Raw genomic sequence first — 14522 nt, 5'->3', positions numbered from 1 at the left:
TTATATAATTAATTGAATACATTTTTGAATGGATTTGGTTTTTTTGAAAAAGAAACAAAAACAAAAGTTACAGTTCTACTACAAATGCAACACCATAACTTGTGTAAATTAACTATCAAGTAAAAGTATGTTATCAAATTTGTTTTTGATCTAGCTTTTCCTTCGATGTTTGGAGTTGCACTCACCAATCCATTTAAAATTTTAAACATTAACATGGACTCTAAAGTTTTCATAATTTCTAGGTTTTTTTGTGTGTTTATATTTCACTTTGTGATTGTTGTTATAATATCTTAGTAGTCCAGGGACATAATGATAATTTTCTATGATTTTTTACTAATTTTTTCCTATTAAACGAATTTGAAGTGTTATATGTATGTTGTAATGAAAGCAGTGTGTACCATATCTAAAAAGACCACAACAAGATTGACCATTAAGCAATTTTCTCTTATTGTCAGGTGTTAACCCCACTGTAGTAAAATCAATTAAGATGATATTGATGGATGAGATGGTAAAATCAAAATGTTTTAAACAAACTTAACTCTTATTAATAATATAAATGTTTTATAAATTTTTTACCCGTGGTTCCCAAGGGTTGTAACCTAGTTATATATATATATATATATATATATATATATATATATATATATATATATATATATATATATATATATATATATATATATATATATATATATATATATATATAAAGGACATTCGCTACATTTAAAATCACTAACCTTTGTTATTATTGGGTTTTGAATTATTTGCTTTCATTTGTAGTTTTTGTTATACACAGCCCAAAAAGAAAAGAAATTTCCGTCTGTAAACATATTTTAGATATTTTATTGGATTTTAAGCCCATCCCATATCTACCTATTTGGTTTTGAATTGTTGGCATTGTGATTATTTTAGTTGTAATTGGTCCTAGAATAATTTATAAAAAATGTTACATTAATTTAATGACTTTTACAGAATATGCAGTAAAGTGTTCTCAAAATTTATATTTATGGTAAAATTTTAAATGGTAATTGACAATTCTATCGTTTTAGGATTGAAAAATATAATGCTTAGAAAATCACAATGACCGAGATATATATAATTCCAATGCTCATCTAATGGTTTCACCACTTGTACATCACATTTAAGTAATACTTATATTTCATTATTCTTGAGTTGTACCTTAAGTTCCACGGCTGGAGCATCTATTACGTGGTATAATGGCAATAGCTGTTTTTTAAGTTTGTCGGTTCCAAATTAATCTTCATAAGTTACTTTGCATCCTTTTTTAATGTAATATCTCCAATCAGATATCTATGAGTGATAAGTTTTTAATAAGAACTAGTGCAGTAGGATAATGCCTTATGGCTACGAGGTTGGATGCCTACTTGTAACTTTCTTTTCAATACATGTAAACTTCACATAATTACTCATACTTATGACCTATGATTACTAAATTAATCTTACTTATTTTTATTGCATTACTTAGAATACAAGTCTCCCAAGCACCACTCTATTCATAGTATGAAGTTAACCTTATCATTCTTTTGCATATTTAGACTATGAAATTTCGGAAGATGTTACATTTGGGGTTTTCTAGCATTGGTACTTTTGTTTTTAACAATATTTTCCCTCAATTTGCATTTAATTTTACATCAACTTACTCAACCATGCTATGAATTCGGAAATCAGAATCCTGAACAAAGTAAAAAAGCAATGAGTTTTGCTTTCCTTTTGCTTAAACAATGGTTTATACCCATCATGTGCTATGCTATAATAACTTTTAGTGTATTTTTCCATATTCATTTCTTGAAACATGGGCTTACCAGTAGTACACATGATATCCTTTTCTTCCCCTACAACTTGTTTGATAAATGCCACACAAAGAGATATGTTACTAGGTCATCAGTAAGCAACTCCATACCAAATTTAAAAGATTCTTTCTGAGGTACATTATTCATGTGAATTTTTTTGTTTATTACACATAACATGCTCTTTGCTTTACTATATGATAGATCAGTATATGTATTCAATTTCAATTTAAGCAATGTGAAAAGTAAACATATGATCTATATTTATTATTAATTAGAGATATCGATAACCAGATAATCTAGTTTACAAAAACCTTTTAAAACATTATCTTTTTATTTTCTTACGATTATAATAATCAGTGACCATTTCCATGATTATACCAATCATTCGCCACATGATGCCACATCTACTTAATTAATTACTATATTAATATCGATTTTTAGATAGCTTTAAACTTTAAACTTTAAATTATAATTTTGGCTGGAAGTGTAATTAAGCTAGTATCGACCTCTCCACTTCTCCATCCTCCATACAAATCAGACAAAAAAATTGTTCATAATATTCATTAAACAATTCTTAGTGATATATATATATATATATATATATATATATATATATATATATATATATATATATATATATATATTAAACCCCACTATGCCAGCAATCGACCTCTCCTGCTATCCACTTCTCCGGCCATCGCATACTCCATGCATAGCAGACAAAAAAGTTGTTCATCATATTCATTACACAATTCTTATTGATACATTAGAAGTTGCTAGAAGCCATATTTTTTTTTGAGAGCACAAAGATTAGCAAAACTTGAAGAAAAAATAATCAGGTGAATATTATTCACTCAAAAAGTACTACTATCATCTAATTATCTCGTCCAGACCAATTACAACTCAAAAGTTGTAAAAACCGCAGGAAAAAACTGAAAATATACATATACATATGTAAATATATGCACATGACGTGCATTTTTTTAATGTGTACCTGTAAATATGCATTGTCTATAAAAAATATATATGTTTTTTTTGGAAGTTTTGAGTTGCGATTGGCTAGAAGAGGCTATTACACAGTTGTCGTATTGTTTTTACTGAAAAATGTTGGTTGTAAAAATAATTCACAAGTTCTTACGAATCGTTATATATATATATATATATATATATATATATATATATATATATATATATATATATATATATATATATATATATATATATATATATATATATATATATATATAACCGGCAAATACAAATATTATAATCTAGTTTTAAACTAACCTAATTTCACATATGTCCACCACGAGACTTGAACCTTCGACTTCAAGGAGGGAGGGCACCACCTGATACCGCTGGGCTAGAAGCCCTTTGGTAACCAATCTTTTTTTCAACTTTTAGAACTTATTTTTTATCAAAAAAAAAAACTATAAATACAGAAATTTATAACTTTTTATCCTTTTTCCAATGATATCAAATTCGATTTTTTTTACGTCAAATTCACAATGTGAATCCGAAAAATATTTTTCACATTCACAATGTTAATATATGAATTTAGATATTTTTAAATTTTTTTTTTCGATAAAGAATAATCTCTACAAATTGAAAAAAAGATTTGGTTACTTGAAGAACCAATAATTATGGCTCTCTATTGAACTTTTCCCTATATATATATATATATATATATATATATATATATATATAAAGGAGGGTTCAATTGAGAAAAAAAAAGTTAAGAATGGGGGAATCATTCTCAGTCACACATTTATTTTGCCGCAAAACATTTAGGCGTACCGTTGGAAATGGATAACGGATAAACATGTGTTTCCCAAGCAAACATGTTTCCTTAAACTATGCTAATCATTACCTTAATATACACAAAAACATACTTTTTTTTTGTTTTTTTTTTATTTTTAGATAGTCATTTTTATTGAAAAATTATTTTAAATATATCAAAATTCATAATTTTTTATTTTCTATAAATAGACATCCATATTGATATAGTTTTAAGATAAAATAAAAATTTTATTTTTTTAGAGTTTCAGCTCTCGTTATTTATAACTGAATAAAAATCTATCAGATTTTTTTTTACAGTACATTCGTTATTCACTTATGAATAAAACGTATGCTTAACTTTTTTTTATAGTATAAGTATCGTTTATATATGAATATGACACGTAATAAAGTTTTCTTACTTAAAATATATTTTTTACATCATCTTTCATCATATATTATATTTATATATGAATAAAACGTGTATTAGTTGTCGTCATATTTTATATTCATATATGAATAAAACATTTATCAGATTTTTGTTACAGTTAATTTGTTATTCATATATGAATAAGTAGTATAAATGATACTTAAACTGTAAAAAAATTAAGTATATATTTTTATTCATAAGTGAATAACGAATGTACTATAGCAAAAATCTGATGCGTTTTTATTCACTTATGAATAACGATAGCTGAAAATATAAAAAAAATAAATTTTTTATTTTATCTTAAAAGTATATCAATATAGATGTCTGTTTGTAAAAAATAAAAAATCATGAATTTTGATATACTTAAAATCATTTTTCGATAAAAATAGCTTCTTAAAAATTAAAAAAACGAAAAAAATTATGTTTTTGAATATATATTAAGGTAATGATTAGCATAGTTTAAGGAAACATGTTTTGTTGGAAATATATGTGTATTCCTTATCCATTTATGCTGGTACAACGGAGACTTTTGCAGTAAAAATAAATGAGTGGCTGAGAATGATTCCCCCGTTCTCAACATTTTTTATTTCTCAATTAAACATATATATATATATATATATATATATATATATATATATATATATATATATATATATATATATATATATATATATGTGTGTGTGTGTGTGTGTTTGTGTGTGTGTCATACATGATATAAGATAATCTAATTAAATGGTAACCGATTGATATAATCATTATTAAATTAAAATATATTATTATAATAAGATATAAAGTACGTTACTCTAGCATATATTTCTAATTAGGGCCGATAAAAAAAATATCTTAAGTGGAAATGTCTTACTATTACCTTTTTTGTCAAAATATATTCAAAAATATTGCAAAAGTCGTAGGTGATATTAAGTCGGTTGATTAAAGAGTAACAATTATTTAATCAATATGGAGATCACTCGGGGGAATAAATGAATTAGACAAATTATATATATATATATATATATATATATATATATATATATATATATATATAGAGAGAGAGAGAGAGAGAGAGAGAGAGAGAGAGAGAGAGAGAGAGAGGATTAGGATCAAATGAGAACACCAAAAAGGTTGAGAACGCGAGAACAAAGTATATTCATTTGTGATTCCATGTATTCATTTGTGGAGAAATGATAAATTTTTACGCCTTTAATTTCAATTGAAGAGAAAAAGCATATTCATGTTGATTGTGCGTAAAAATTTATCATTTCTCCACAAATGAATACATGGAATCACAAATGAATATATTTGTTCTAGTGTTCTCAACCTTTTAGGTGTTCTCATTTGATCATTCCCGTATATATATATATATATATATATATATATATATATATATATATATATATATATATATATATATATATATATATATATAAAATAATTTCAATAAAAAATACATAACTAAGCATATATGTTGGAACGAACCAATGATAAAATGATACATATCCATTTCTTTATGAATAAGTAATAATTCTTTATAATTTGTCTAATTCGTTTATTCCCCCGAGTGATCTCCATATTGATCGAATAATTGTTACTCTTTAATCAACCGACTTAATATCACCTACCACTTTTGCAATATTTTTCAATATATTTTGACAAAAAAGGTACTCGTCCCTTGTGCACATGCCAAAAAACGTGTTTAGTCCTTATTTTCAAAAATTAACTCGGACCGTCCCTGGTTTGTTTTTTTTCTTGCATGCTTAGTCCCTATTGACATGAAATGACCATTTTACCCTTAATAATTTCTTTTTTCATTTAATTATTTATTTATCAGTTTTAAATTAAAAAAAACAAAATAATCTCTCAAGAAATCAAATCCATTACTCCACGACTCCAAATCCTCTTCAAGACCTTAAACCAAGAAATCGATACATCCACAACCAAAATAATCTCTCAAAAAATTGATACATCATCGGCGATCATTCGTATCTCAAACCAACAAAAAATTTCCACCGGTGAATCCCAGGAGCCCATTTCTACCCCTGCAATATGTGATTTTATAAATGTCACATAAATCGCTTGATCTGGACTCTCCAGTCGCCATCCATGGTCTGAACTCGTCGATTGCTCAAGAACGACGACGACCACCAATGTATGACTTAGATTTCGACTTCAATTTCTGGAACCATCCCACCCCTTTCCTCCACACAGATCCGGCGAGACCCCAAACCTACAAATCGGAAAAATCAAACCTCAAAGATCAAACCCTAAACCTGCAAATCAACCCTAACTAAACCCTAAACCTGCAATTGTGGAACTAACGAGTTGCAGGAGAAGAAAGAGGATTTCGATTGACGGAATCAGATCGAGGAACGTGATGTCCACCGTCACGAGATCAAGGAGGATTCCGTCCACCACCACTTCATCCTCCTCATAGATGGTGTAAGTCGGCGGGGGCTAATTTACCTTGTGATGTAGGTTATAGCTTCATTGAGGATTCGATTTGTTGTCTGATGGCTTCTTCAAGTCAACATGAAGGTGAATCGAGGTTCTTCAAGTCAATGTGATAGCTTCTTGTGTGTGTGTGTGTTTTGTATTGAAGAAGAATAGAGGGAGAGAGAGAGAGAGAGAGAGAGAGAGAGAGAGAGAGACTACATCGAAGGTGGTGGTGGTATTTTCATGCGTATGAGAGAGATAGATATTAGAGAGTTGTTTTTTTTAATTATTAATAATAAATAATATTAAAATTAACTAAAAATAAATATCCAAGGGCATAATGGTCATTTCAAATGTGGAGTGGACTAAATTCGCAACAAAAACACATATAATGGACGAAGTTAGCAAGTTTTAAGCAAACGAGGGACGGTCGGAGTTAATTTTTGAAAATATGGACTAAACACGCTTTCTGGCATGTGCACGAGAGACGATTGGTGTAATTTACCCTAATGATTATATCAATCGGTTACCATTTAATTAGATTATCTTACCTATGTGTTCAGTTTAATTGTTTAATATATCATGTATGACACACACACACACACACACACACACACACACACACACACACACACATATATATATATATATATATATATATATATATATATATATATATATATAAAAGATCGGGTGAAGACTCGTGAGGACACATTTTAGTGTAATCATAAGTTCACTAAAATTTATAACAAAATAAATGAATATCATCAACAATGATAAATGTTCAAATATTACAATATTAAACTATTTCATAAATTGATATTCATTTTTTAATATTAGTGTAATCATTTAACTCATAGTCTTTCTTTTTTGTTATTTTCAAATTTGTATTAAATTAAATGGGTTCCCACCGCACGCTGTGACTCTCCGATATTTCAAGGTTTGGCGATAATATCAAATAGCCTATTTTTTACCTGAGTTTACTGATTTTTTTTTATCATCTTTAGAAAATTGTCTCGATACATACCCAATTCCAAGTATTTGACCGAGTTTTACAACATTAAAAGAAAATTTTATGACCACTGTTTATTTACCAGGTTTAACATAAAAAAAATGAATAAATTTGATATGTTTGGTAAACAAAAACACCATGAACTCTTTATATTTGTGGAGAAACAGCCTCACCACTTTAAAAATACAATTTACCAACACTTTCTTTGGCTTAATTAGTATGGAATGGAGATAACACAAAGCGCAAGACTTTTAGGAATTATAAGTCATATTTTTGTGGAAATTTGAATCACCCCAATTAGAGTTATAATGCCTGATTTATGTTTGAAATACTAACATGGTATTAGAATTGACTACCTAACGATGACGCAGTGTTGGTCGTGTGGCCCTTAATCGGTGCAAAATGAAAAAAAAAAAAAAAAAAAAAAAAAACTTGTTGGCAAATGAGTCATATTTTCGTATATATTTGAATCATCCCAATTAGAGATATGATACTTTAGTCATGTTTGAAAGACTAACAAGGTATTGAAATTGAGTTCACAAAGACATCATCAATATTGGTAGTTTGCTGGTAGAATAATCACGAAGTTATGGAAAACACAAAACTTGTACGCAATCGAGTCATCTTTTTTTGTGGAAAATTGAGTCAGCCTAATAGGAGTTACGATGCCTGAGTTATGTTCGAAAGACTAACACGGTATTTAAATTGAATTCCTGACGATGTCATCAATGTTAGTTGTGTTGCTGCTCAGGATCAATGTAGAATGAGGAAAAACGCAAAGCACAAAACTTGTAGGCAATTGAGTCATCTTTTATAGAAATTTGAATCAGCTTAATCAGAGTTATGATGCTCGATTTATGTGGGAAACACTAAGAGGGTATCACAATTTATGTTTCTTACGACTTATCAACATCGGTCGCGTTGCCGGACAGAGTAAGTGTCGAATGGTAAAGGAAAAAAATGCAAAGCAAAAAACTTGTATGTAACTGAATCATCTCTCCTTGGAGATTCAAATCAGTTTAAATTAGTGGGTTTGGCCGAAAAAAATGGTGTTGAATGATAGTTTTAAGTGGTCAAAGGTATTTTTTGAACAAACATATATAATTTAGGGGTGTTTTTTTGAACAATCATATCAATTTGACACGAGTAAACATGATATATGATATAGGAGGTCAATACTTTTTGAATTTATTATTTTTTTTTAATTTAAAGTAGCATTAACTTTTCTTCCCATGATTTTTCTTTAGTTTAATTGAATTTCTTAAACATTTTAAATACTTCCTTACCCAATCTTACATTAATTCTAAAATTTATTGCTACTTTTGCAATTTAACCATTTTTCTATTAATATCTTTAGCATTAACTTAAACGTATATTCCGACAATATAAATCAATAGTCCATTATATTCTTTCGTGTGGGGATTTGATTTGATTAATGTTTAAAGATTTAAGAAAGACGAAGATATGAACCCCATGAATACGAACCTGCGTTCGATCAGTGAGCTCCAACAGCGCCATATTCAAATTCCGATTGCTTCACATAATCAGTCACCACCGCCATTACCACTAAATCTACCTCGTTCCGATCTACTTGTCGGTAAGTTCCTCTATAGTTATTGGTACTCTCAATTTTGCAATTCAACAGCAATCTTACTTCATTTTGCTGAAAATCACCGTTTTAATCAACAATTGGCGTGATATTCATCGTTCCTGAGCTTCGAATTGAACTCTTATATACACTTTGGTAATTAATAATGTGATTTTGGAATTATTTGAAGGAAGAAGAGACGATTACAATGAAATTTGTGTTCCGACATATAAAGCAACCATAACCGGCAATTGGAAAGCTGCGAAAATCATCCTAGACAAACGCCCAGAGCTTGTACGATTTAGCATCACTGAAAGTTACGATACTGTTCTTCACATTGCTGTAATGGGGAAATCATACTGGTTTGTTGAATATCTAGTGAGCTTAATGGAAAAGGAAGACTTAGAACTCCAAAATCAAATTGGGCAAACTGCTCTCTGTTTAGCAGCTATGGCTGGAAATGTCAAAATAGCTATGATTTTGGTGAATAAGAACAATGCCCTACTAAACATTCCTGATAGTCGAGGTATGATGCCACTTTACATGGCTGCTTTATTTGGAAAACATGATATGGTGAGGTATCTTTATCACAATTCCCAGAAATTGACTGGTGAATTTTGGACATATCACAATAGAGGTTGTGTTCTTTTGAAATGTGTAGAAGCTAATCTATTTGGTAAGTATCTTGACACATAACTGTTGCGTTTATACCTTTTTTTTTCTCATTAAATGATTGTCAAATACTTTGTAGATGTTGCATTACAAATTGTGATGGATTGTCCAGAACTTGCTATAAATGGAAATGTACTTGGATTATTAGCTAGAAAGCCTTATGCATTTGATGCTACAAGAACTAATATTTTTTGGAGACTCAAATGTTCATGTAATAATCTCAATCTCAATCTCAATCTCAATCTCAATCTCAATTCCCTTGATTTCTTTTACACTTTCTCTATTGTACGTATAATTTGTTTTTGTTTCATAGTTTTTGCAGTATGTCATTTAAAGATTGGGATTCCCGATATGGAAAGTCACGCCCTTCAATTACTAAGAATCATTTGGGCAGAGATTGTGAAACTACCAAAAGCTCAAATCGATGAAATAATACGGGGCCCACCTGACCAAACAAAAGAAGATGAAAAACAAACACGCGATGAAAAAGAAAAACAAGAAACTTTGCTACTACTAAGAACCATATCTGACAACGTTGCAAAAATGCCTTCTAGAATCTTTAACCTATTCAAATCCCCTAATGATGAAAATGCAACAACTTCAAATCCCACAAATCAAAAATACTCTTCTCGGGTGCTATTTCTTGCAGCAGAAATGGGCAACACTGCGTTTGTTGTTGAGGTTATTAGGCAATATCCACATTTAGTACGTGAGGTAAATGATAATAACCATAGTATATTTCATGTTGCTGTGTCACATCGTCATGAAGGGATCTACAATTTATTGTATGAGATAGGAGCACTCAGGAATTTGATAATTACTCTTGAAGACAAAAATGGGAATAATATGTTGCATTTAGTTGGGGAGAGTGCAAAAATTAATAGACTACAACACATCCCGGGAGTTGGTCTTCAATTGCATCTAGAAACACTATGGTTTAAGGTACTTTCTAGTTTCCTCTGGCTAAATGCAAGAAATAGCAATGTACTTTTCATAGATTTATAACATGAGAAATATTTTAAACGTACAATGTTATAATAAAGAAATGGTATTTTTGAACATGTAATTGTAAGCTAAATATTTAAAAGGTAGCATGCTACTTATTTCTATAATCGGGTACATTTTTCAAAATACAATGCGTTAATAAGAAATAATTTGAAAAGTTGTCATAAGATCAAATTAAATTACAATGCTATGATAAAATAAATAGTTTTGGAAAGTACATTGCTCTTTCTTGCATAAAATTACCTAAAATGGTACAAGCTTTTAACAAAAATACATTTTGTAATTTTTATTTTTTACACGAATTGGCTTTTTGAATGGTCCCCACCAAAAAAGATTAAAAAAAAAGGAGAGAGAGAGAGAAAAAAAAATCCAATGAAAAACGATGTATTCTGCAATATATGAAGACCACTTTTTTAATATATAAATTTTTTCTCTTAAAACAAAAGTTTTTGTTATCTATTTTGGGGTCATTTGTGTAAAAAGTAAAAAAGCGTTAATCTAAAAAAAAACCTTATATTTCGTTTTTTTTTTCAGATTAAACCTCAAATTTATTTTTTTCTTGAAAAAGACCTTGTATTTTTTCATTTTTTCCGAAAAAACCCTCAACTTTGTATTTTTTTTTCCGAAAAAAACCCTCAACCTTCTAAATGCTTCCAAATAAACCCTTACTTTTTTAGTTTTTCTCGAAAAAAAACCCTCACATTTTACATTTTTTTTAAATGACTAAAAGCGCCATATCAGAATAAATGAAAAAAATACAAGATCTTTTTCAGGCAAAAAATAAATTCGAGATTTAATCCGAAAAAAAAAACACAAAATATACGCTCTTTTTTTAGAGTAACCCTAAAAAAATTAATCATGTTGTTAAAGACCTTCACCCATTTTGTTCATTTATATACATTTCTCCATTTTAAATCTATGCAAATCATTTCATGTTCATACATATTATTTGCCATCCTCTCATAAAATAAAATATTCATCTAATAATAATAACAACAATAATAATATTAATAATAAATATAATCTTTACGATATTAGGAAGTAGAAGCTATACTCCCTCCACCTTTTCGAGAAAAAAAGAACGCATCGGGTCTAACACCACACGAAGTATTCAACAAAAACCACAAAGAATTATTTTCAAAAGGTGAAGAGTGGATGAAAGAAACCGCCGCCCAATTAATGGTGGTTGCATCACTTATAGCCACCATATCATTTGCAGCTGCATTTACATTTCCAGGTGGATACGACCAAGTAACCGGGGTCCCCATTTTCCTCAAAAAAAATCTTTCAAAAATCTTCATAATCTTCGATGGCTTATCATTTATATCCGCCACAACTTCAATCCTCTTGGTGTTATCCATTTTGGGATCCGATTATAGCGAACATGATTTCATGATTTCGTTACCCCAACAACTTATGATATGTTTAGCATCACTTTTCATCTCTATAGCTACCATGATCCTCACTTTTCTCATCAACTTTTTGTTGCTTTATCAACATTATTCTAGATGGATACCCGTTTTTATTAGTTGTTTTGCTGCGGTTACGTATATGATATTTGGTAGCCCCAAATTTCCTCTTTTGGGTCGGTTTTTATATGGGTCTAGGTTTCTTTTTGAAAGGGAGAGGAGAATGCTTAAGAAGCCTATTTTCTAGTGGTTTGTATTTATAGTATTTGTAAAGATGTGTTTTGTTTGTATAGGTTTTGTAATTAGAGCATATGTTAAGGGCTATTTGTGTAAATTAAACAAGTGGTATATTACTATATGGCTTGTTATTTTGTTCATGTATATGTATAGCTTGTTAATTTGATTCATACATGGTCCATTGAATTACAATCAACCAATATACGATGATTTAGAAAATAACATACCTTTGAATATATATATATACAATTCCAATTTAACAGCAGTGGAACAAATGGCTAATGTCATAAAAACCCTCAAGTTTTTAAGGTTTTGTCGATTTTGCCCAAAGTTGAATTTTATGTCCGTTTTTACCCTAACATTTTCCAAAAAAATGTTCGGTTTTACCCTTTTACCGGTGATAACAGGTTACCATCTTATTAAATTCGCAAAAAAACCCTTAAGTTTACCATTTTTTTTGCGTTTTTACCCTTAAGTTTATAATTGTTTTTTACACTTTTACCCTAAGTATTTTTTTTCATAATATACGTATTCATGCAGAAAATTCATATTTATATACGAAAAAAAATTTAATTAAATATTGTATTTACATTTTTTAATGTTATTTCTATATATATATATATATATATATATATGTGTGTGTGTGTGTGTGTGTGTGTGTGTGTGTGTATAGGTTTTTTTCTTGGATAAACCATTTAAGATGTAAATAAAACAAATTAATATGTTTTTAGAACTACAAATACATATTTTTATGTATTTAAAAATATACATATCAATAAAAAAAAAACTTATTCAATCATAAACATGTTTATATAAGTATATACATATATTTTTAGAAGTGTAAATATGTATTTTGATATATGTTTTTTTTTAAAAGTATAAATATATTTTTAGAAGTATAGATACATATTAATATATAAAAATGTAAAAATATGTATTTATACTTCTAAAAACTATATCTATAAAACACGTATTCATAATTCTAAAAATATTATTTATCTTTTTAAATGATATAACCTTGCAAAAACACACACACACAAACATATATATATATATATATATATATATATATATATATATATATATATATATATATATATATAACATTAAAAAAATACAATATTTAATTAAACATTTTTTCGTATATAAATACGATTTTTCTGCATGAATACGTATATTATGAAAAAAAATACTTAGGGTAAAAGTGTAAAAAACAATTATAAACTTAAGGGTAAAAACGCAAAAAAATGGTAAACTTAAGGGTTTTTTTGCGAATTTAATATAATGGTAACCTGAAAACCTGTTATCACCGGTAAAAGGGTAAAACCGAACATTTTTTCGGAAATGTTAGGGTAGAAACGGACATAAAATTCAACTTTGGACAAAACCGACAAAACCTTGAAAACTTGAGGGTTTTATGACATTAACCCGTGGAACAAAACACACATTTCTTCATAGTTCAACCAAAATATGACATACATTTTCGGGGCAAATGAGATAAAAGCCCCTTAAGTTTTCACAAAATGTTTTGTTTTACCCTTTGAAGAGTTTTAAGTTCAATAATGCCTGAAATTTTGTCTAATTTGTTCATTTATCACTTTTAAGAGGTCTAGCCGGTCAACAGTCGGTGTTTGAGTGCTCGGCGGCTCGGCGCTGATTGGGTGCAATTGGTCTGACGTGGCTTCACGTCGCCACTGAATTGGATGTTCCTTTACATTGAAAAACCCGATTGGAAGGAGGAAAATAAAGGGGCAGCCAACATTAGAACCCGACATATTCCCCTCACAAACATACGAACTTACCACCAGGCTATAACATCTTTTACGTCTTAAGTCCTGATAATAAATATAAAATGTATAACGCAAAAATAATTTAGATATATAATAATAATAATAATAATAATAATTATAATAATAATAATTATTATTATTATTATTATTATTATTATTTTTATTATCATCATCATCATTATTATTATTATTATACAAACATACATTTATGTATTTATATGTATTAAAAAACGTATACATATTTTTATAAAAGCATATTTATACAGCCTAGTGTTAAGGAACTCTCTTTATTAATGAAAGGTTTGGTGTTTGAATCCCAGCACCCCTTCGTTTCCTTCTCCAATCCTACAATTTTTAATAAA

General features: G+C 28.6%; 1 protein-coding gene across 6 annotated transcripts; it reads left to right on the top strand.

Moving 5' to 3' along the window:
• The first annotated feature begins 1821 nt into the window (after nt 1–1821).
• Nucleotides 1822–12510, top strand: LOC145134500 (uncharacterized). 6 transcript variants are annotated; one of them, XM_079069337.1, is made up of 6 exons: nt 1822–1945; nt 8905–9056; nt 9238–9723; nt 9799–9930; nt 10033–10661; nt 11763–12510. In XM_079069337.1, exons 2-6 carry the CDS (start codon nt 8924–8926, stop codon nt 12378–12380), a joined length of 1998 nt encoding a protein of 665 aa, XP_078925463.1. In that variant the 5' UTR covers nt 1822–1945; nt 8905–8923; the 3' UTR covers nt 12381–12510. The 6 variants fall into 6 exon arrangements, with proteins under 6 accessions (XP_078925463.1, XP_078925467.1, XP_078925465.1 ...); XM_079069341.1 differs by lacking the exons at nt 1822–1945; nt 11763–12510 and having other exon boundaries at nt 8859–9056; nt 10033–10433; nt 10516–10644; XM_079069339.1 differs by lacking the exon at nt 1822–1945 and having other exon boundaries at nt 8860–9056; nt 9832–9930.
• Nucleotides 12511–14522: the final 2012 nt, after the last annotated feature.

This window comes from Lactuca virosa, chromosome 8, assembly GCF_052849685.1.
Source record: "Lactuca virosa cultivar CGN04683 chromosome 8, Lactuca_virosa_CGN04683_v6, whole genome shotgun sequence".
NCBI classification, from domain to species: domain Eukaryota; kingdom Viridiplantae; phylum Streptophyta; class Magnoliopsida; order Asterales; family Asteraceae; genus Lactuca; species Lactuca virosa.
The sequence above is the reverse complement of the archived record's forward strand: the minus strand, read 5'-3'. Positions and strand labels throughout refer to the sequence as shown.

What these genes read in the sequence shown, in the direction of transcription:
- LOC145134500 (XM_079069337.1), top strand. Translation starts at nt 8,924, where the DNA reads ATGAACCCCATGAATACGAACCTGCGTTCGATCAGTGAGCTCCAACAG. An exon ending in TCGTTCCGATCTACTTGTCG is followed by an intron (nt 9,057 to 9,237) that starts GTAAGTTCCTCT and finishes AATTATTTGAAG; the next exon opens with GAAGAAGAGACGATTACAAT. An exon ending in TAGAAACACTATGGTTTAAG is followed by an intron (nt 10,662 to 11,762) that starts GTACTTTCTAGT and finishes TTACGATATTAG; the next exon opens with GAAGTAGAAGCTATACTCCC.